The following is a 25,148-nucleotide window of genomic DNA, read 5'->3' on the forward strand; positions in this document are numbered from 1 at the left end:
AATTCAACAGCTAAAGGCACTTAAAGGGACAGTAAACTTAATAAAATAATGTTACCTAATTCTGCACATATTGTAGCTCACTCCTGCTACCAGACCAAAGCGGGAGCGAGCTTCATTTAGTTCAATAGCGCGATTGGGCGCAATGCGATTAGACAGTGCGTCCACAAACCGCTTTAGAAAGGAAGACCTGATCAGAAGAGCCTAGAGAGGAAACAAGGTAAGTTTCACATTGGGGGCTAAAATCTCTAAAATCTTTTGATTTTTAAAGCTGTCGCTAAGATAATGTTACATAATTCTGCAATATGTGCAGAAATATGTAACATTATTTTTTAAGTTTACTGTCCCTTTAACATTCCAAACTTGCCTCTTCAACTTGTTTGCAAGAATGTAAATACAAAGTTACTTTGCACATGGCAATATAAACTGAAAATAGCCAATGATGCCATTTTGGATGTACATATCAATATATGGAATAGATTTATTAAGCCTCTCTTCATCTCTCTTGAATATCACTGGTAGGCAGTCCTGAAATTTACATATGCAAATATAAAAGACCCTAATTGTTTTAGGGGGAGTTTTTCCCTCTAATTTTTATTGGTGTGTTGGAAATGTTATTATTTGTATTAATATAATGTGACTCTGTTATTTCAACTTTTGTGGGTTCATGATGCAGTCGGGTAAGGCCTGATTTCCTAAAAAATTTTAATACAATTTTTCATGGACAGGATTGTGGGACGTTACTATTATTGTACATGACTTGGATGTTTATATTAACACAAGGGTTTAAAGAATGTAAAAAGGATTGGATAAATGGTCAGACCTGAAGAAGAGAGAGGAATTTAATCTTTATCTTTGGGCTGAACACTAAAGTCTTACCACCTGACTAGTTGTATGGTTATTTTAGCTTAATGTCAATGTATATTGGTATATTGTTCTAAATATATATATATTTTTTTATGGAAAGATATTTGATATCTAAAATGTCTTCCAAAAATAAAGCGAGTTACGGAGTACCTCACCATCACTCCATGCTTCTTTGCTGTACAACTGAGTTGTATATTATCCTGTTTTGTGAATAAACATTATCATATCCCGGATCCGGTGCTCCTATCTGTTGGTGTATTGCTGGCCAAAAAAAGATAAGGTCTAATGCGCTCAGATATCTTATTTCATCTCCTGGATGCCTTAACTGATGTGTCACCTTCTAGCTCATTTATTACACAGATAACGAAGGACTTGGTAGTTAATATTGAAAGTATTCAAATAGAATTGCGAAAAGACTTGCAAACCCTTACGAAAGAAGTTATGCAATTTAATAACAGGCTTTCTGAAGATGACAATCTCAGATCTAGAGGATAAATATATTAATTTGGAGAACAAAGTAGAAGATCTAATAAAACATAATAATTTCTAAATGGAAGACCCCCTGGAAAACAGGAGTAGAAAGAAAAAACTAGGGTTGTTAGGTTGGACTGAATCAGTTAAACCCTCGGAAATAATAACTTTTGTACAATCACAGGGTCATATATTTTCCTCTGCCCCTTTATCTCTCACTATCCTATCACCTTTCGTTTTGCACCTTTCTTCTCTTCTCAAGCTTCGGATGCCTCTCGCATGCTGTAAATAGCTACCAGAAGTTGCGGTACGTGCGCACATCGAGAGCATGCCGGAGGTGAACAGCTGACAAGCTGTGAACGCAGGCATGAGATTGAAACACGATCCAGAATTAAATATATAACAATGTTACCTTAAAGGTGCACAATCACAGTAACTATTTACTCTGTGCAAGTACTACTTGTTCACTTCAGTGATTGTTCAACTCTCAAGGTAACATTGTTATATATTTAATTCCGGATTGTCAGCTGTTCACCGCCGGCATGCTCTCAATGTGCGCACGTACCGCAACTTCTGGTAACTGTTTACACAAGCTTTACTAAAGGCATTACTTGCTCAAGTCCGTTATTGATATTCCTGCTGCAACTTCTGGTAACTGTTTACACAAGCTTTACTAAAGGCATTACTTGCTCAAGTCCGTTATTGATATTCCTGCTGCAACTTCTGGTAACTGTTTACACAAGCTTTACTAAAGGCATTACTTGCTCAAGTCCGTTATTGATATTCCTGCTGCAACTTCTGGTAACTGTTTACACAAGCTTTACTAAAGGCATTACTTGCTCAAGTCCGTTATTGATATTCTCTCTTTGCAACCTAAGTGCTGTGCAGCTGTATCTATCATCAGCAATTACCTGTTTTATAGCAAGCTCTGTGTTCACTTGTTCCTGCAATACTACAGAATGCCACTTGGGGCAATATTACTGTTTTAAAAGATAGATAATCCCTTTATTATCCATTCCCCAGTTTTGCATAACCAACACAGTCATAATAAAACACGATTTACCTCTGTAATTACCTTGTATCTAAGCCTCTGCAAACTGCCCCCTTATTTCAGTTCTTTTGACAGACTTGCATTTTAGCCAATCAGTGCTCACACCTCGGTACATTTACGTGCATGAGCTCAATGTTATCTAAATGAAACACATGAACTAATGCCCTCTAGTGGTGAAAAACTGTCAAAATGCATTTAGATTAGAGGTGGCCTTCAAGGTCTAAGAAATTAGCATATGAACCTCCTAGATTTAGCTTTTAACTAAGAATACCAAGAGAACAAAGCAAAATTGGTGATAAAAGTAAATTGGAAAGTGGTTTAAAATTGCATTCTCTATCTGAATCATGAAAGTTTTTTTTGTATTTGACTGTCCCTTTAATAAAGGTTTGAAGGCCTATGTAATCTATCCAGCAAAACTCAAAGTTTACCTCCCTAACAGTCCTAGAATTTATGATAATAAAGTGGAATCCTTGCTCCTTCAATAAAAGGTTTTATTTTTTGGCCTGGTAATTTGATGAGAACCAGAGGGTAGGCTAAATATATGTTTCTTTTAACCCTCTGACAGTAACATAATAATAATTGGACATAATAATTGGACATAATAATAAATTAATTTTTTTTAATCTATCTCACGTGAATTAATCATTGAATAGTATATCAACTTTTTATACACTGATTACTGATTCACATCTATTTATCTTTTTTCCTCTATCTTCATGTGAATCGGTTATTGAAAAACATATCCACATTTCACTTACTGATTAGTCACTCACATCTCCATCCCTCTGGTCTCACTCAAACATTCTTTGGTGCATTTAAATATAATCTAAAGCAGGGATGTCCAAACTTTGCTCTCCAGAGGTTTTGGAACTAAATTTCCCATGATGCTCAGCTAGATAAAATGCTGGCTGAGCATCATCGGAAATGTAGTTCCAAAACCTCTGGAGAGCAAAGTTTGGACACTCCTGATCTAAAGGAATGAGGGTGGAATAAGTTCACCTATAAAAAGGAAGTCTACTTTCAAACATCTAAATAGAATAAGAGCAGATATTTTCTATAAGAAATATACAAATAAAATGAAATTACTGGCACTAGTTAAAGTAAATATAGGAATTAATGGAATAACATTAGTATATTCCTGTGCTACCGCCATATAATATATACAATCAGGATTATTGGGAAAGAACCTAAGTGGGGGTTTAAAAGAGCACTCCTTCCTATGGATTACGTATTAAAAGTCAAAACTTTAATGGTGTTAAGTTAAAATGGAGAGTATAATCTCCTAAAATGTCAAATAAGCCAACCAAAAATAAACGATATTGCTGTTATTTAAAGTCATCCCCCTGCATACCTCGACTTCAGGTGACTAACATATAGAAAAAAGTTTAAAATTAGTGCAAAAGAACGTGCACTATAGGCAGAAACGTGTTTCGGCTGTCTTAGCAGCCTTTCTCAATGTGAAATGACAAACCGAGGCCCGGGTGCTACCCTTTAATATACCTAAACCTATACCTTAATTATCCAATAATATCGTTATAAGAATTCTACGCCCCCTGGTTGACCAATCAGGTACAACTACATGTCATGTGGTGGGCGTGTAATTAAACTGTGTTGCAATTGGTTACCGGCTTGTGTGTGTCATATTGTTGTTTATATGCGTGTAGTATCTTGCCTGTCGCGATCTAATAGTTATCGATATCCAAGACATAAGGCTTGTAATGACATTGTGGTGCTTAGAAGTCAAGCATTTACTATACACGCATCACATAATAAACTGAGTCCGATCCGGTGGTAACAAGTACCTAGAGTTAATGTGGATACGCATATGCTTTCCTATACATCTGTATGTGTGTATTACGGTGTACAGCCTCTACATATAGATACACATTGGTGTCAGGGTGCCAGGAATCAGACTAAGACGGGAAGTGCAAAAATAATCACACCTTTATTAATAGCAAAAATTAATAAAAAGTCCACAAGTCAAATAACAAGCCAGGAATCAAAACCAGAGCTGGTAGTCAGACGAGCCGAGTCAGGAGCCAAAGCGAATAGTCAGACGAGCCGGAATCAGGATCAAGGAGAACAGCAGAGTCAGGAACAAGCCAGGGATCAGGAACCAGGGGGGACGTCAGACAGCCAGGTAATACACAGGGGCTCTCACAAACAGGTCTGAGACAACGCAAGGGCAAAGCATACTGAACAGAGGCCCTTTAAATAAGTGATGACATCACAATTCTGAGACTGCATCCTGTCTCACACGGATGATGTACACCAGTCTGGCCATAAAAGGAAGTGCAGGAAATGAGCAGCATCACACAGTATGCACCAGAGTCAGCAAGAGAGGTGAGTAAAATGGCTGCCAGCAGCACATGGCAAACAAGGCAGGGAAAAAACCCTGACAATTGGTACATAGGTTTTGCCATCCTGTATGATACTGGAATTACACTTATTCACAATGCTATTTCCGCAGTGCACTAGTTATCATTTTTCAATGGGCGTGTTATATGGCCATACAATGATTACGTGCTGGTTAGAGCCAGTCATATGAGTGTTTCCTTAATGTACATTTTTGCCCTCTATGTTTAGTTATCTATATGTATTCATTTTGTTAGTATTATGACATATTAGCTAGACATAGTAGAGATTCACTGTGTTTCTGGTTATCCTAGTGTCATGTCATTACCATTATGTTGACATATGGACTGAATAATACACATTTACTTAATCTGTTTACGGGTTCATATGAGAGGTAATTATTACCCACCATGGCGATCTTTAATTTATTCATTGTTACTACCTTAAAACCAAGGCAATCTATTGTAGTAAATCAATGTAATCGCTCTCTAAGTACTCTCATATAGTGGGCATAAGAGTCTCTCTTCCTCACCCTTGGGAAGCAGCAGTACCCACATAATCTGATACAGAGAGTCATTGAACACTATCATCTCTTTCCACCAGCCCAGGTATATATTAGCATAAGTCGGTGCACATGATGTGCCCAAAGCAGTGCCACAAACTTGCAAGAAGAATTTGTCATCGAAAATAAAATAATTGTGGGTAAGGATAAACTTTAAGAGTCTGATAATGAAGTCCTTAGTTGCCACATCTAGATCAGCTTCTTTTTTTCTAAGTAGTGTGCTACTGCTTTAATTCCTCATTCAGTTTTGATGCTCGTGTATAGTGACTCAACTTCACAAGTAACCAGTAAAGAGTGTTGGTTAATTTGAATGTCTTGCATCTTATTTAACATATGCATAGTATCCCTCGTATAGAATGGGAGGTTTTCCACAATATAAGTCTAGCATCAACGTATTTGCTAGCTTTTTCTGTTAGAGACCCAATTCCAGAGACAATGGGTCTCCCAGGTGTCACAATAGGTATAACTGAGTAAAAGATCCATGTTAACATACACTGATACCTTATATCATAATAAGATTTAGATATGATAACTTGATCCTGAATAATACAAAGAAATAACTAACTACTATATGATACATAATACACTGAAAGGAATTTCACCATCATAAAGTGCTGCCCATACCAAACCTATATCATTTTAAATATATTTTTTATATTGATTTCTATATCACGAGTATTGTGCAAATGGTAGTGTATCAGACTATGTGGGTACTGCTGCTTCCCAATGGTGAGGAAAAGAGGCTCTTATGCCCACTATATGAGAGTACTTAGAGAGCGATTACATTGATTTACTACAATAGATTGCCTTGGTTTTAAGGTAATAACAATGAATAAATGAAAAATCGCTATGGTGGGTAATAATTACCTCTCATATGACCCAGTAAACAGATTAAGTAAATGTGTATTATTCAGTCCATATGTCAACATAATGGTAATGACATGACACTAGGATAACCAGAAACACAGTTAATCTCTACTATGTCTAGCTAATATGTCATAATACTAACAGAATTAATACATATAGATAACTAAACATAGAGGGCAAAAATGTACATTACGGAAACACTCATATGACTGGCTCTAACCAGCACGTAATCATTATATGGCCATATAACACGCCCATTGAAAAATGATAACAAGTGCACTGCGGAAATAGCATTGTGAATAAGTGTAATTCCAGTATCATACAGGATGGCAAAACCTATGCACAAATGTGTATCTATATGTAGAGGCTGTACACCGTAATACACACATACAGATGTATAGGAAAGCATATGCGTATCCACATTAACTCTAGGTACTTGACACCACCGGATCATACTCAGTTTATTATGTGATGCGTGTATAGTAAAAGCTTGACTTCTAAGCACCACAATGTCATTACAAGTCTTAAGTCTTGGATATCGATAACTATTAGATCGGGACAGGCAGGATACTACACGCCTATAACATGTAGTTGTGTCATGAATTTTTCCATAGGTCAGTGAAAAAACCACTTATGAGCAACAAAAATATATATGTCTCTATATGTATCTACCTCTTTTAGGTGTGATAGTGTATGTGCATGGGCCGTTATGGGTCCAGTGAAAGTTGAAGTGTTAACGTGTAATATTACTTCTTTCTACTATGACAAAATTGATCGTGAAAAGGTGGACTATACCTACAAAATAAGAAAAAAGGAAAAAAAAAAGAAATAAAACAATATCTTTAAGTGAACGTGCGTGTGAACAAACAAAAAAAAAAAAAAAAAAACACAAAAAATAGAGTGGACCCCCCTATAAGGAACAAGATTTGCTCTGCTCGGGATTTTAAACTTCTTTCTTTTCCTTCCTCCCTTCCTTCTGTCCTCTCTCTGCCTCCCCCTCTCTCTTCCTCTCTCAGAAAAAGAACCTCATTAATGGTAAGGGGCTAAATTTATAAATACTTCTTAGACAGCAATGATCTATTAATTGCCCTTTATAAAAGAATTTTTCTTCTCTTATCTCTCTTTTCTCACCTTTTCCTACTCCTTACACCCTTTTCCTGTGGGGAATTGCTCTTTCAAGAATCTCTTTTGGGCTTTACATAAGTATACTTTTACTCAAATACTGAGAATATAAACTTAAAAAACGAGCTGATTATTATGTCACAATACACCAGTCCTAACTCTCTGATGGCTGCTTTATTACTTTTAATATTATTCTTGTTTTTTTGTTTTTTTTTTCCCCTTTTAATATAAAAATAAATTTCTGAAAAAAATACAAACAATCCACAAGAAGCTGGTTCTACTTTATAGCTGAATCTAATTTCAGCTTTGCAATTTACGAACTGAGATATTTATTCAAACACTAAGAATAGGAACCTTTTAGCAAAGAGCTAACAATATTGTGTCCAATGCGGCAGTCCTAATTCTCTAATGGCAGCCGTAATACTTTTGATACTATTCTTTCTACTTTAGCACCATGGAGAGACACATGAGGATTAATAGCACACTTAGGTCTTTTTAGCAATGTTCAACTTGTAAATATCTTCTCCATATATCAGAAACTTCAGGTAACCAGGTGAGTCTCTGAATAAAGTATGAGCAGATCACGAAAAGCTGATACTGCTTTATCCCTTCAGTAGTTGCACAAAAGAAAGATACTGTGAAGCTATAGATACTCCAAATAAAAAGCTGGTAGACTCTGCAACAACGATCCCAAAATTTGGTAATGATTAATGTAATTGTCACATAGTCAGCTATCAGTATAGCAGTAACGGTTGTCACCTCAACAGCAAACATACAATGTCAGGCACCCTCCATTCATGAGCCCACCGGCTCAAGTGTAAGATACTGGGAACCAGGACTTGGTGTAATACTTGCAGTTTCTTGGGGAGTATAAGGATCCAAACCAATACCACAGCCTGAGTTTCCACTTTGAGAGATCTGAAGAGAGAGCGCGTGCCCACTTGAAGCAAGGTACTGCTTACGGCCGATGATCCGTGTCTCGTCAAACAAGAGGTGTTCTTTCGGTAGCCGGCGGGCAGAAGGTTTACTCCCAGGGGATGACACTTGGATCTCTCCGTGAGTCAGCAACCCCTCTCAACCACAAGCGAGCAACTTCCGCCTCCCGGCCTGGGGCTCGTCCTTTACTTTCGACCGGACCACTGCTTCAGTATCGGATATCCCTCTGGTGGATCACTTGCGTCTGTGTGATACTTCTGTAACAGCAGCGGATTACACTGCACGTCTTTTAGGCTTCCTGCAGCTTGACGCCAGAAGGCGATTCTGTGCCCAAACAAGCCCAGGTGAGTGTAGGCCTCGGGGCTGTAAGCGTGGGGAGATGGAGCGCGGGTACTCGGTTCCAGCAACCGCTCTGGAGGATCACTGTGACGTGAAGGCTCCTCCCCAAACAGGAAGTCTAGGAGTTTCTTCAGTAGAGCCCTGTTGCTCTTTCCTTAACGACCAATTTATTAGCCTTCATGACAACAAAATGGAATAAAAAAATCACTGGCCCTGTTCACATCACCAAACTGTGGAAAAATTCATGACACAAGGGAAACACAGTTCACCAAAAATGCCCCCCAAAATAAAAGATCGAAAAACAAAAGCTCAAGATACTAGTGGCTCAGAGGTTAATCAAGAGATGGGTAACCCTTTACCAGACCCACAGTCTATATTAACACAATTATCTGAGTTGATAGCGCCTCAATTCAATGATATCAAAACGGAACTAGCTAATATCTCTACCAACATCCTAGCTCTCTCCACCGAAGTGAGACATTTTTCTAATAGATTGGCAGAGGCTGAGAATAGGATCTCAGACTTAGAGGATTTAACCAACACCCAAGACTCGCAAATTCATGCACAAGAAGCTCAAATTAATACCCTACTTAATCGCCTGGAGGATCTGGAGGATCGCTCCAGGCGAAATAATGTAAGAATTATAGGTTTGCCTGAAATGATAGAATATAAAGACCTAATGAAATTTACATCAGTAACGCTCCCACAAGCTTTAGGTTTTGCCCCTGCTCTATTACCGCTAACTGTGGAAAGAGCCCACAGGATAGGTCCCCCCAAAAATAATTCAAATGGTTCACCCCGAAATAGGATGAGTATAGTTAAATATTTGAAATTCCAGGACAAAGTGGAAATTATGAAAGCCTATAAGAAAAAGGATGCCCTTATAATAGATAACAACAAACTATTATTATTTCAAGATTTCTCTAGCGAAACCTCATCTAAGAGGAAATTAATGGCCCCTTACTGCTCCCAGCTTATTCATAATGGCTTTAAGGCCCGTCTATTATATCCGGCTAAAATTGTCTTGGAATTTCAAGACAAACAAATCACGCTCAATACTATAGGTGAAGCGCAGGAATTTTTGGCAGCAAGGAATATCGTAGGGACTAATTGACCGTGTATGGAGTTTTATTTGAAGGAAGGGGGAGGAGGTAAAGGAAAAGGAAATATAAGGGAAAGACTCCCCGAAAGGAATATAGATAGTTATTTTGAAAATCCTACGTGGTTCATCTATATTATGTCTGAATGCCTTAGCATATATAAGAATTTAGATAAATGGTACGTTGTTGTAGTACTGGTGTTTTTTCTTTTTAGTATTTTAGAAATATGGTTTCCCCCCCCCCCCCATCTTTTTTTTTTTTTTTTTTTCCTCTGCTCTCTCTTCCCCTCGCTCCCTGCTCCCCTCTTCCCTCCACACGGGTCGCGTGTATGGCTCTTTTATCCGTCTTGCTCCAGTAAAGCTGATTGATTTTAAATATGTGCCAAAACCTTAATATACTTTCATGGAACGTAGGTGGCATAACTTCCCCAATGAAACATAAACTTATTATTAAAACATTAGCTAAACATCACCCAGAGGTAGTATTTTTACAAGAGACACATCTAAAAGATTCAGAGATTCTGAAATTAAAGATAAAATGGGTGGGAGAGGTCATTGCCACCCCAGTCAATAATAGAAAGGCAGGTGTAGCTATTCTCTTACATAAAAATCTGGAGTATACAATTAAAAAAGTGGAACGTGACCCGCAAGCTAGATTCATTATTTTACAAATTGTGATTAACAATGTTGACTTTGTTTTTTGTAATATTTATGGACCAAATGCTCATACTTCCATATTTTGGGAGGAAATCAAACTTAAACTATTTCCATTCGTTTCTCAGAATCTGATTCTAGGGGGTGATTTTAATATCGCTGCATGCCCTGAAATAGATAGATTAACTCAGAAACATTCAAAAGAGTATAACAAAAGGGCAAAATGTTTGAAACAATTTTCGCAGAAACTTAAACTCCTAGACATCTGGCGTATTGAGAATCCAGATTCGATAACATTTTCCTGTGAGTCTAAAGTATACAATAAATTTTCAAGAATTGACATGTTTTTAATTTCAGAATCTCTCTCCATTCTAAAAGTTAAACCTGAAATTAATGATATAGTTATATCAGATCATGCTATTATCTCATTAGCCTTCCCATCTTTGCACAAGCCAAAAGACAAAAAGCAAGGTTTTATATTCCCGAGGTTTCTTTATAATAATCCTAGATTTGTTTTCTGGCTAAAGCAAAAATGGAGGGATTATGTCACCTTTAATATTGCCCAACTAAATGACATCGAGCTATTCTGGGAGGCCTCTAAGGCTGTATTGAGAGGGGAAATTAAATCTTATTTATACACTTTGAATAAAAAAAATAGGGCAACCGAAATTCAATTAGCACACCATGTGAAAAACGCTCTTAAAAATTTCTACAATACCAAGTCAGCTAGTAACTGGAATAAGTATTGCGAAGCCAAAAATAATCGTGAGGTCTTCCTCAAGCAAAGATCGCATAGAGAAGAACTTAAATTGAACCTAAAGTTTAAAGGATACCACGGGATTTCAGCAAAACATCTCGCTAACTTAACAAGGAATAGGAAGAGTAAAAACTTCATTATGGCTATTAAAGATGGTAACCAAAGATACAGGGATAGTGAAAACATTAGAAAGGTTTTTCATAACTTTTACCAAAATCTCTACAATAAAACAGATGTTAATTTGTTAAACATGGATAACTTCTTATCAAAGATCAAACTTCCCCAATTGTCCAAAGATCGTCTCTTAGAACTAAATGCACACATCACGGGGGAAGAAATTCTTAAGGCAATAGAAAAAACAAAACTAAATAAGGCAGCTGGACCTGACTTTCTCCCCTCAGAATATTATAAAATACTTTCTCATGAGGTCATTTTCACATTGGAAAGGCTATACAATGCCTACTTCTCTTCTAATAAAACCATGTCTAATCTATTTACAGCTGCTAATATTACCCTAATTCTTAAAAAAGATAAGGAAAGAGAAGATCCATCATCATATAGACCAATATCGGTGCTTAACACCTATTATAAAATCTTAACCTCCATCATTGCAGATAGACTGGCGAAAGGATTAGGTGAGATTATACACCCAGATCAGACGGGTTTCATTCAGGGACGCAATTCTATTAAAAATATACGCAAAGTAGTCATGCTTCTGGACTACATGTGGAACAAAGAGAAAATTAAAAAAAATCGAGCTCCCACAGATATGGCTATTCTGACGTTAGACGCAGAAAAAGCCTTTGACTCCATTACATGGCAGTATCTTTTTCGGGTTCTAGAGCAATTTGGGTTTCACGATCAATTTATGAACTTGGTGCATAAAATATATAGGGCACCAATATCATATCTTTTAATCAATAACATATTATCTCCTAGGATATTATTAGGCAGGGGAACAAGACAGGGATGCCCGCTGTCACCCCTGCTATTCGATATTGCTCTAGAACCTTTGGCTATTTGGTTAAGGCAAAAATTATCCGGAATATCAATAGGGCCACACACTCTCAGAACCCTTCTTTATGCTGACGACCTCTTATTGTTCCTAGAGAAAACAAAAGTGCAGATACCCTTAGTATTACAAATTCTGACAGATTTTAGTTCTTTTTCAGGGTACAAAGTTAATTATGGAAAAAGTGAACTATTGTGGATCTCCAAGTCAAGGGTAAGTTGCTCTAATCACCCCTTTAAAGTGGTAGATAGACTTAAATATCTTGGGATTATTTTTCACAGAGACCCGTTGAAATGGTATAATTTGAATTTTGAACCATTGTTAGAGAAGCTCAAGAGTAATCTTGAATTATGGGCCTCCTTTCCCTTATCTATCTCAGCACGAGTAAACTTAATAAAAGTCATCGTATTCCCCCAGATACTGTATCTCTTACAAAACTTACCGTTATTTCTCTCAAAAAAGGATTTAAATAAGTTTGATCAAAATATAGTTAAATTTATATGGGGTAAAAAGAAGTCTCGAATATCCCTGATGAAATTGACTCAAAAAAAATCTTCTGCTGGCCTAGCCCTTCCTAGCTTAAAACTGTATAATATTGCTACGCTAGCTAAATTTGCATTTGATTGGCTAACCGATTCAAACTGCTTCTCGACAATTGAACTAGAAGAACAATGCATTGCCCCGTTTTCTTTAAAAGCGGTCGTGCATAATGTAATTAAACATCTTCCCCCTAAAATTAAATCATTATCTTCGGTTAAAAACATAATAGTGGCCTGGCAGAAATTCTGTAAAATTTTAGAAGTTGATCCTCATTTCTCAAGATTCTTGCCTATAAGAGGCAATCCTGAGTTTATGCCTGGGGTACAATACAAGGTATTTGAGAAATGGGAAGAGAATGGTTTGTCACGGGTCGCTCAAGTCTTTTCAGAAACTCAACTCATAAGTCCATATGGTTCGTTGTTTCAACTTTATAAGTTACCCAGGGACAATCTGTTCGCTTATTTTCAACATAGGCATTTTGTAAGTAAGCATCCCCCACCAGAGGACTGGGTGTCCCGGTGGACCGAAATTAACACTTGTTTTGATAAATTTAGAAAAGGTTACACTTCAATTTCACTTACATATGACATAATGTTGGCTAAACAAGGGGCATTAACAGTAGATAAAATCTGTAAAAGTTGGGAGAATACATTCACCGCTATCACTCCTGAATGGATCTTGCAGTGTTTGGAGAGAGTATACAAATGTATGGTTCCTGTGTCAGTAAAAGAGTCTCATTTTAAACTTACTAATAAATATTATTTCCCCCCTTCCAGAATGGCGCGTTGTTACCCTTCACAAATCTTCCCTTGTCCGCGTTGTTCGCATCCGAACGCTAATATAATTCACATGTTTTGGTCTTGCCCAAAAATAAGGCAATTTTGGCTGAAAATCCAGTACTGGGTCAATCGGTCTTTCGATCTAACTAGCTGTCTTACTGCTGACATGGTATTTTTTTTTAGAATAAATACACATCTAGAAAGATCTCTGGTAGACTCGTATACAACTATTATCCTTGTGGCCAGATGTCTTATAACTAAAAATTGGCGTTCGTATAAGGCCCCATCCTTTACTCTTTTTCTTAGAGAAATCCAGTTCCAAATAACTTATGAAGCTTTTCATTTTCAGCTCTCCTCCGAAAAACTCATTGGTAAATTTATGCATAGATGGCTTCCTATAATCAAGTCCTACCCATTGTCAGTGCAAAAGAGTATATTGAAGCCATTTCTGAGCTCCCAGACCTTTGCAGACCTAGTTCTCCATGGGTTGTTTCCGCCCTTATGGGTGTCCAATGCCAGAGAGGTGGGATAGAGCGGGGGACGCATGGGGGTGAGGGGGGAGAGGCGACAGGAGAAGCCCCATTCCCTCTCCCCTAATATTTTTTTTTTTTTCCTTTTTTTTTTCCCCGAAGGATGGTTAAGACGATCAACCTAAGTATTAGGAGTTTTGGGTAGTTCTAATTTTTTGGTCAATGTTTATCTAACATTTTTGATTTCTACTGTATCCCAGAAGGGGTTTCTTTTTTGTATAAGTAAATCTTCCTAAGAGATGACAATCGAATATGATGTAATGTTCATTTGACAAAATATGTATATGTTTTCATTTGGTTAATGGTATCCTATAAGGTATTTGTATTTTCGATTATGTTTCATGTATGATTTTACCACCAAAGTGGTTATTTTATTTTTCATCCCGTTCTTTTTTTCGATTGTCTTATTTTGTCTTTTTAATTTTATTACTGTAAAAATACCCCAATAAAAATGAATTTAAAAAAAAAAAAAAAAAAAAAACACATGTAGTTGTACCTGATTGGTAAACCAGGGGGCGTAGAATTCTTATAACGATATTATTGGATAATTAAGGTATAGGTTTTGGTATATTAAAGGGTAGCACCCGGGCCTCGGTTTGTCATTTCACATTGATAAAGGCTACTAAGACAGCCGAAACGCGTTTGTGCCTATAGTGCACGTTCTTTTGCACTAATTTTAAACTTTTTCTATATGTTGGTCAACCCTGTCACCTGAAGCCGAGGTATGCTGTTATCGGCCAGGAAACAGGGGGATGACTTTACATCACAGCAATATTGTTTATCTTGGTTGGATTATTTGACATTTTAGGAGATTATACTCTCCATTTTAACTTAACACCATTAAAGTTTTGACTTTTAATACTAAATCCATAGGAAGGAGTTCTCTTTTAAACCCCCACTTAGGTTCTTTCCCAATAATCCTGATTTTCTATAAGAAACCCATTTTACGTAAATAGAACATGCTAAATTGAGAAGGAAATGGGTTAATCAAGCAGTGTATGAATCTTTTTAGAACACTAGCAGGTGGTAGCTATTTTATTCAGAAAAAAAAAATTATGATATTAAAGTGATAGATCCCCAAGGAAGATTTATTCTACTACATATCACAGTCGAGAACAAACCATTGGTTCTCTGTAAAATATATGGTCCCTATGCTAAAATAAGGACTTTTGGTTTGAGTTTATGAACAAGCTAATGAAATTTATGGATTTTAAGATTATCCTGGGTGGTGACTAAAAGGGATACTAAACCCAATTTTTTTCTTTCATGATTCAGATAGCGCATGCCATTTTAAGCAACTTTCTAATGTATTCCTATTATCATTTTTTCTTTGTTCTCTTGCTATATTTATTTGAAAAAGCAGGAATCTAAACTAAGTAACTGGCCCTTTTTTGGTTCAGAACCATTGATAGTGCTTACAGATTGGTGGGTACATTTAGCCACCAATCACCAAGTGCAACCCAGGTGCTGAATCAAAAAATGAGCCGGCTCCTTAGCTTAGATTACTGCTTTTTCAAATAAAGATAGCAAGAGAACGAAGAAAATCGATAATAAATAATTTATAAATTAGAAAGTTGCTTAAAATTGCATGATCTATCTGAATCATGAAATAAATAATGTGGGTTTAGTATCCCTTAAATTTGGCACCCACTGCTCTATTAGATAGCTGGTCAAATAAATCCAAGGCTTTATAAATGGATACAAGTTTTGAGAATCCATTTTTTTCATCATTTAAAAGGGACAGTCACGTCCAAAATAAACTTTCATGATTCAAATAGGGCATGTCATTTTAAACAACTTTCCAATTTACTTTTATCAACAATTTTGCTTGTACTCTTGGTATTCTTAGTTAAAAGCTAAACCTAGGAGGTTCATATGCTAATTTTTTAGACCTTGAAGGCCGCCTCTAATCTTAAAGCATTTTGACAGTTTTCACCACTAGAGGGCATTAGTTCATGTGTTTCACATAGATAATATTGAGCTCATGCACGTGAATTTACCGAGGAGTGAGCACTGATTGGCTAAAAAATTCAAGTCTGTCAAATGAACTGAAATAAGGGGACAGTCTGCAGAGGCTTCGATACAAGGTAATTACAGAGGTAAAACGTGTATTATTATAACTGTGTTGGTTATGCAAAACTGGGGAATGGGTAATAAAGGTATCCATTTTATTAAACAACAACATTTCTGGTGTTGACTGTCCCTTTAATAAAGATTTTGGATTAATAGATGTGCAGAGATATCTCAATCCCCTGGATAAGGAGTATACTTGTATGTCAAAATCAGGTAACTCCCTCTCTATAATTGATATTTTTTTAATTTTCTAGGAATTTAATTGATATGGTTAAAAACACAATTAACAATTAATTAGATTAACAAAGATCTTGGATTAATAGATGTGTGGAGATATCGCAATCCCCTGAATAAGGAGTATACTTGTATATCAAAATAAGCTCTCTCCAAAAAAATATATATATATCTAGGAATTTAATTACTATGGTTAAAATACAATTAACAATTAATGAGATTATAATCTCAGACCATGTTCCAATCCAGTTTAATTTGATAATGAAACCATTTTATAAGAAGCTTAATCATTTTAGTTACCCGAGATTTTTATCATTTAAAAACCTTTTTTTTGGTTCAGCGCCCTGGATAGTGCTTGCTGATTGGTGGATAGCTAAAATGGGCCGGCTCTTAAGCTTTCATTCCTACTTTTTAAATAGAGATCCCAAGAGAACAAAGAAAAATTGATAATAAGAGTAAATTAGAAAAGTTGCTTAAGACTGCTTGCTCTATCTGAATCATGCAATAAAAAAATTGGGTTTAGTATCAAAGTACAGAGCACACATATTTGTTGAAAAGTGAGGTTTATTTATAAAGCAATTAGATTCAACTTTACATAGAAAAATACTATCTCCTTTTTATAACTAAAGGGTCATTTTGTTTTTGCAAAAATCACAGACTTATGGTTAATTATCAGGAGTTTTAAACCTGTTTTTCTCATGACACCACTTGAATGTTATTATTTATTATTGGGGGGGGGGGTTGTACATGACTGTATGCATTGTAATTATGGTCTGTAATTATTGTAATATTATGGCATTAAGAAAGAAAAAAAATATGCCACAAATATTATTTTAATGACAAATAGAAATCTTACTGAATGAAGGGTCCATCGAGGCGAGTATGATAGCTGGAGATGCCTCCCACAGGAAGCGTGGTAAGTTGTAGAGACCCATTAGGAAGCAGGCCACACAGGATCAGGTTCTTCTGCCTGGTCAGTGACAATCTCACTGGTCTCTCTGATCCTTCCTGTAGGGTCAACCCAGGAGCCAAAAGGATGTTCAAGTCCATCTTACAGCTGCATTATAAGAGGAGAGATGCACACAGTTATATACATAACCCAGTCATCTGTATATTCATCCTATCCCCAGCAGCTGTGCCAAAAAAACAGCATCATTTAAAATGATGGATTGAGAGATACTAACGATTCCAGAGCATTTGTTCCTCCCTCTTGTGGCCAATATAAGTCCCCTCACAAGCTAAGCATTGCAACTGCCTGCACAGGGTGTATTTGTTATCTCCCATCCATAATATATATTATACCAGGTTCAATTTAGATGCTGTGTCAGCAAATCATCCGGTACACATAAAGGTACAGTCAATTCAAAATGACATTTTCATGAATCAAAAGCAGCATCATGTCATGTATACAATGCTTCAATTTACTTCTATTAAAAACTTTGCTCAGTATCTTTTGTTGAAGAGCACATCTAGGTAGGCTCAGGAACAGCAATGCACTACTAGTAGCTAACTGATGATTGGTGGCTGCACATATATTGCCTCTTGTTGTTGGCTCACCACGTGTTCAGCTAGCTCCCTTTATTGCACTACTGCTCCTAAACCAACTCTTCAACACAGGATACCAAAAGAACAAAGCAAATCTGATAATAGAAGTAAAATGGAAAGTTGTTTAACAGGACAGTAAAGTCAAAATGAAACTTTCATGATGCAGAATGAGCATGCAATTTAAGCAACTATCCAATTTACTTCTATTCGCTTTTGTTTTCTTGGTATCTTTTGATGAAAATTACCTAGACACAGGCTCAAGAGTAGCAATGCACTACTGGGAATTAGGTGCTGATTGGTAGCTGAACATATATGCCTCTTGTCGTTTGCTTGCCAGATGTGGTCAGCTAGCTCCCAGTAGTGCAGTGCTGCGCTTTCAACAAATAATACCAAGAGAATGACGCAAATCTGATAATAACAATAAACTTGACAGTCGTTTAGAAAATGTATGTTCCATCTGAAGCGTGAAATAAAAGTTTTGTGTTTCGTGTCACTTTAAAATGGTAAGCCTTATTTTAATCATGAGTTTCATTTTAACTTTACCGCCCCTTTATTGAAGTCACCTCTCTTAGGACAGATATACGTTTGTGTACTCTACAATACTGTCCCTTGAACACCTTTACAACTTGTATTTATTTGACTTTTCTACTGTTACAAATACTCTGCTGCTTCCACCCTTCTTGTAGATCTGAGCAGTATTCAAATAACATCTCACATTTTAGCATTATTAAAGGACCATTATAATGGATTACTGACCCTCCATCTCTATGTGTTTAACCCCTGTAAAGGGTTTAAACACATAGTTAAATACCCAATCAGTAGCGTTAGTCACACAAAACTGCTGTGTGAGAAGTGTTGCTGTTTGGCTCAGCAGCAGTTTTTTCACTCCAAATCCCCTCTACTGATCTTGATCAATACCTCTTCTGATTATCTATATCAGCCTTTAATAAAAGGACCATTATAGTGAGAGAAAAAAGACATTTGTTAGAACATGTAATTTTATCACTATTGACCATGCGATGCTATGGGTTTAACCCTTTCAAATGTAAGTATTGACGTGAGCTGCAGAGAACTGCTGGTACCAGGTGGAAACTGACCCAATCGGCAGCACTAGCTGCATGACCCAGCTGTGTAACTAGTGCTACTGATTGGTTCAGTAGACCTTTTATGCTCAGAACCAGCAGTTCTCCGCAGCTTGCGAGCGGTACTTTGACTATGTATTGAACCCCTTTGGGGGGATAAAAACATAGAGGTGCAGTGTTGCTAGTCTTAAAATTACATTCTCTAACGAATTAGAGCATGTCATTTTTCGATTATAATGGCCCTTTATGTTCTCAGACTGGTAGCTGTCATCTAAAAGCCTAAATCCCTCATCAAAAATATATTTTGCTCTATGCTTCATTCAACCCACCTCTCTGTGATGTTCTAACATATTCCTTAAAGGGATACTAAGCCCAATTTTTTAATTTCAGGATCCAGATGCAATTTTAAGCAACTTTCTAATTTACTCCTATTATCAATTTTTCTTTGTTCTCTTGCTATCTTTATTTTAAAATGCAGGAATGTAAGCTTAAGAGCCGGACCATTTTTGGTTTAGGACCTGGGTAGCGCTTGCTGATTGGTGGCTAAATGTAGCAAACCAATCAGCAAGCTCTACCCAGGTGCTTAACCAAAAATGGGCCAGATCCTAACCTTACATTCCTGCTTTTTCGAATAAAAATAGAAAGAGAATGAAGATAAAAATGATAATAGGAGTGAATTAGAAAGCTGCTTAGAATTGCATGCTCTATCTGAATCATGAAATAAATAAATTGGGTTTAGTGTCCCTTTAAAATACACAACCCAAAAAGTTGATTTAGTTCAACAATGACTGAAGACAGACAACTGATTATTTACTGTTATAGTCAGAACAATATATAGACTGCTCTTTTTTTAAAGCCTTTATATGTGATGATGCAATTTGAATGTGAAAGTTGCATTATCTATCTACATCATAGTTAATGAGAAACACTGAACTAGATGACATCTAGCAGTTTCCAAGTAAAGTATACCAAATGCTAAAAGCTTTAAATAAACTATCTTTATAAGAACATAGCAACAACAATGACCTGTATATACTGTATACATAAATCTGTTTGCTGGTTATTGATCTGATAACTTGTTAAAGTTAGAATGAGTGTAACTGATGCAAAATATAATATCGCAATACGCTGGACAGAGGTTCTCTACACATTTTGATCTGCTTCATCTGACATTTTACTTGAAATTCTGGTAACAACATCTGTTTTAAATGCCTATAAGACCACAAAAACCTTGCTATTGATATAGAATAAACAAAAAAATAAAATAAAATTTGCTAAGTTAGTATATATATATATATATATATATATATATATATATATATATATATATATATATATATATATATATATTGGTGGGAAGAGTGGTATTAAGGCGCACTGTTCATAAAAATAATAACCAATGTATTATTAATAGTGGTGTCAGAGTAGTGGGTATAGTGCAACAATCAGAATATTTTGATGTAGATTGTTCTATATGGTATATATAGTACATATAGTACAAATATTTGAACCAGCTGCGTCTGGATGAGTTATACCCAAAAGTGTTTACTAATTGTATAATGTATAGGTATAGGATGGGGTACCTGCCAGGTCAGTATGACATCCTAAAAAATACCTTCCTTCACAATTCAAAATATGGATAAACCTTTAGTATAACATAATAAAGTTCACAAAGTTCACAGGTGTTCTTAGTCCCAAAGGTCCAGTAGATATATGTAGAGTTAATGAATAAAAAATAATAATAAATAAAAAGTTCTCTGTCTAATCCTTATGTTGTAAGTAAATGCCCACTTACTAGATAAAACCTCAATCCTATGAGGTAAGTGGGAAGCGTCTTTGGTAAATACAGTTGTCCCCCAGCAATCCGGAACCACTGCTTCTCTGCCTCTTTGGTGTGGTTAGAAACACTGCTTTCCTGCTTCCTTAGGCCTAGATTTGGAGTTTGGCGTTAGCCATGAAAACCAGCGTTAGAGGCTCCTAACGCTGGTTTTAGGCTACCGCCGGTATTTGGAGTCAGTGATTAAAGGGTCTAACGCTCACTTTTCAGCCGCGACTTTTCCATACCGCAGATCCCCTTACGTCAATTGCGTATCCTATCTTTTCAATGGGATCTTTCTAACTCCGGTATTTAGAGTCGTTTCTGAAGTGAGCGTTAGAGCTCTAACGACAAAACTCCAGCCGCAGGAAAAAAGCAGGAGTTAAGAGCTTTCTGGGCTAACGCCGGTTCATAAAGCTCTTAACTACTGTACCCTAAAGTACACTAACACCTATAAACTACCTATGTACCCCTAAACCGAGTTCCCCCCACATCGCCGCCACTCGATTAAATTTTTTTAACCCCTAATCTGCCGACCGCCACCTACGTTATACTTATGTACCCCTAATCTGCTGCCCCAACCCCGCCGACCCCTGTATTATATTTATTAACCCCTAACCTGCCCCCCACAACGTCGCCGCCAGCTACTTACAATAATTAACCCCTAATCTTCCGACCGCAAAGCGCCGCCACCTACGTTATCCTTATGTACCCCTAATCTGCTGCCCCTAACACCGCCGACCCCTATATTATATTTATTAACCCCTAATCTGCCCCCCTCAACGTCGCCGACACCTGCCTACACTTATTAACCCCTAATCTGCCGAGCGGACTTGAGCGCTACTATAATAAAGTAATTAACCCCTAATCCGCCTCACTAACCCTATCATAAATAGTATTAACCCCTAATCTGCCCTCCCTAACATCGCCGACACCTACCTTCAATTATTAACCCCTAATCTGAAGACCGGAGCTCATCGCTACTATAATAAATGGATTAACCCCTAAAGCTAAGTCTAACCCTAACACTAACACCCCCCTAACTTAAATATAATTTAAATCTAACGAAATTAATTAACTCTTATTAAATAAATTATTCCTATTTAAAGATAAATACTTACCTGTAAAATAAATCCTAATATAGCTACAATATAAATTATAATTACATTGTAGCTATTTTAGGATTAATATTTATTTTACAGGCAACTTTGTAATTATTTTAACCAGGTACAATAGCTATTAAATAGTTAAGAACTATTTAATAGTTACCTAGTTAAAATAATAACAAATTTACCTGTAAAATAAATCCTAACCTAAGTTATAATTAAACCTAACACTACCCTATCAATAAATTAATTAAATAAACTACCTACGATTACCTACAATTAACCTAACACTACACTATCAATAAATAAATTAAATACAATTGCTACAAATAACTACAATTACATAAACTAACTAAAGTACAAAAAATAAAAAAGAACTAAGTTACAAAAAATAAAAAAATATTTACAAACATAAGAAAAATATTACAACAATTTTAAACTAATTACACCTACTCTAAGCCCCCTAATAAAATAACAAAGACCCCCAAAATAAAAAAATGCCCTACCCTATTCTAAATTAATAGAGTTAAAAGCTCTTTTACCTTACCAGCCCTGAACAGGGCCCTTTGCGGGGCATGCCCCAAGAAAATCAGCTCTTTTGCCTGTAAAAAAAAACATCCAAGATGGCGTCCCTCGAATTCCGATTGGCTGATAGGATTCTATCAGCCAATCGGAATTAAGGTAGGAATATTCTGATTGGCTGATGGAATCAGCCAATCAGAATCAAGTTCAATCCTATTGGCTGATCCAATCAGCCAATCAGATTGAGCTCGCATTCTATTGGCTGATCCGATCAGCCAATAGAATGCGAGCTCAATCTGATTGGCTGATTGGATCAGCCAATAGGATTGAACTTGATTCTGATTGGCTGATTCCATCAGCCAATCAGAATTTTCCTACCTTAATTCCGATTGGCTGATAGAATCCTATCAGCCAATCGGAATTCGAGGGACGCCATCTTCGATGACGTCCCTTAAAGGAACCGTCATTCGTCGGGAGACGCCGGAAGAAGAGGATGGATCCGCGTCGGCTGCTTCAAGATGGACCCGCTCCGCACCGGATGGAAGAAGATCGAAGATGCCGCTTGGAGAAGATGTTTGCCGGTCCGGATGTCCTCTTCTTGCCGGATAGGAGGAAGACTTTGGAGCCTCTTCTGGACCTCTTCAGCACCGGATGCCAGGACGGATCGGTGATACCTGGATGGTGAAGACAAGGTAGGAAGATCTTCAGGGGCTTAGTGTTAGGTTTATTTAAGGGGGGTTTGGGTTAGATTAGGGGTATGTGGGTGGTGGGTTGTAATGTTGGGGGGGGGGTATTGTATGTTTTTTTTTACAGGCAAAAGAGCTGATTTTCTTGGGGCATGCCCCGCAAAGGGCCCTGTTCAGGGCTGGTAAGGTAAAAGAGCTTTTAACTCTATTAATTTAGAATAGGGTAGGGCATTTTTTTATTTTGGGGGTCTTTGTTATTTTATTAGGGGGCTTAGAGTAGGTGTAATTAGTTTAAAATTGTTGTAATATTTTTCTTATGTTTGTAAATATTTTTTTATTTTTTGTAACTTAGTTCTTTTTTATTTTTTGTACTTTAGTTAGTTTATTTAATTGTAGTTATTTGTAGATATTGTATTTAATTTATTTATTGATAATGTAGTGTTAGGTTTTATTGTAGGTAATTGTAGGTATTTTATTTAATTAATATATTGATAGGGTAGTGTTAGGTTTAATTATAACTTAGGTTAGGACTTATTTTACAGGTAATTTTGTTATTATTTTAACTAGGTAACTATTAAATAGTTCTTAACTATTTAATAGCTATTGTACCTGGCTAAAATAATTACAAAGTTGCCTGTAAAATAAATATTAATCCTAAAATAGCTACAATGTAATTATAATTTATATTGTAGCTATATTAGGATTTATTTTACAGGTAAGTATTTAGCTTTAAATAGGAATAATTTATTTAATAAGAGTTAATTAATTTCGTTAGATGTAAATTATATTTAAGTTAGGGGGGTTTAGTGTTAGGGTTAGACTTAGCTTTAGGGGTTAATCCATTTATTATAGTAGCAATGAGCTCCGGTCTTCAGATTAGGGGTTAATAATTGAAGTTAGGTGTCGGCGATGTTAGGGAGGGCAGATTAGGGGTTAATACTATTTATGATAGGGTTAGTGAGGCGGGTTAGGGGTTAATAACTTTATTATAGTAGCGCTCAGGTCCGCTCGGCAGATTAGGGGTTAATAAGTGTAGGCAGGTGTCGGCGACGTTGAGGGGGGCAGATTAGGGCTTAATAAATATAATATAGGGGTCGGCGGTGTTAGGGGCAGCAGATTAGGGGTACATAAGGATAACGTAGGTGGCGGCGCTTTGCGGTCGGCAGATTAGGGGTTAATTATTGTAAGTAGCTGGCGGCGACGTTGTGGGGGGCAGATTAGGGGTTAATAAATATAATATAGGGGTCGGCGGTGTTAGGGGCAGCAGATTAGGGGTACATAGGGATAACGTAGGTTGCGGCGGTGTACGGAGCGGCAGATTAGGGGTTAATAATAATATGCAGGGGTCAGCGATAGCGGGGGCGGCAGATTAGGGGTTAATAAGTGTAAGGTTAGGGGTGTTTAGACTCGGGGTACATGTTAGGGTGTTAGGTGCAGACGTAGGAAGTGTTTCCCCATAGGAAACAATGGGGCTGCGTTAGGAGCTGAACGCTGCTTTTTTGCAGGTGTTAGGTTTTTTTACAGCTCAAACAGCCCCATTGTTTCCTATGGGAGAATCGTGCACGAGCACGTTTTTGAGGCTGGCCGCATCCGTAAGCAACTCTGGTATCGAGAGTTGCATTTGCGGTAAAAATGCTCTACGCTCCTTTTTTGGAGCCTAACGCAGCATTTTTTTGAACTCTCGATACCAGAGTTAATTTTATGGTGCGGCCAGAAAAAAGCCCGCGGAGCGTTAACAGCCCATCTACCGCCAAACTCCAAATCTAGGCCTTAGTATGGTAGAGATATCTTTCTCCCTCCTTCTAATTGGCTTAGATATTCACTCAGCTCCCAGTAGTCCGTGATGTGGAATACATAAATAGGGGAACACAAATATGGAAAGCATAGTGCAACACTGTTGTACAAGTTTAAAACATATATTTATTTCATATGTAAAAAATGCTCACATTCTTCCGGGGAAGAGGTTGGGAAAGAAACTATAAAGAAATACATAATAATAGATCTTATGACTACTACAAAGACGAAAGAAATGATGGGAGACAAAATAGAAATAGAAACATCATCCCAGATAGGGAGGATATATTTGGGCAAAACCATCAAATCCAGTATCAACACAATGGCCATTGGAATTGGAATAGAAGGAACC

At 36.9% G+C, this 25,148-nt stretch overlaps 1 protein-coding gene across 3 annotated transcripts in view; it reads right to left on the reverse strand.

The window, feature by feature from the left end:
• Positions 1 to 25,148, reverse strand: part of SPG11 (SPG11 vesicle trafficking associated, spatacsin) — a 244,149-nt gene that overhangs the window by 212,558 nt on the left and 6,443 nt on the right. For all 3 annotated transcript variants that reach the window (XM_053718473.1, XM_053718471.1, XM_053718472.1), the window contains exon 2: positions 17,102 to 17,302. In XM_053718473.1, coding sequence (XP_053574448.1) covers positions 17,102 to 17,295 — 194 coding nt within the window. In that variant the 5' untranslated portion in view covers positions 17,296 to 17,302. The remainder of the gene's footprint in view (positions 1 to 17,101; positions 17,303 to 25,148) is intronic.

Source organism: Bombina bombina, chromosome 6 (genome assembly GCF_027579735.1).
Source record: "Bombina bombina isolate aBomBom1 chromosome 6, aBomBom1.pri, whole genome shotgun sequence".
Classification (NCBI taxonomy): Eukaryota; Metazoa; Chordata; class Amphibia; order Anura; family Bombinatoridae; genus Bombina; species Bombina bombina.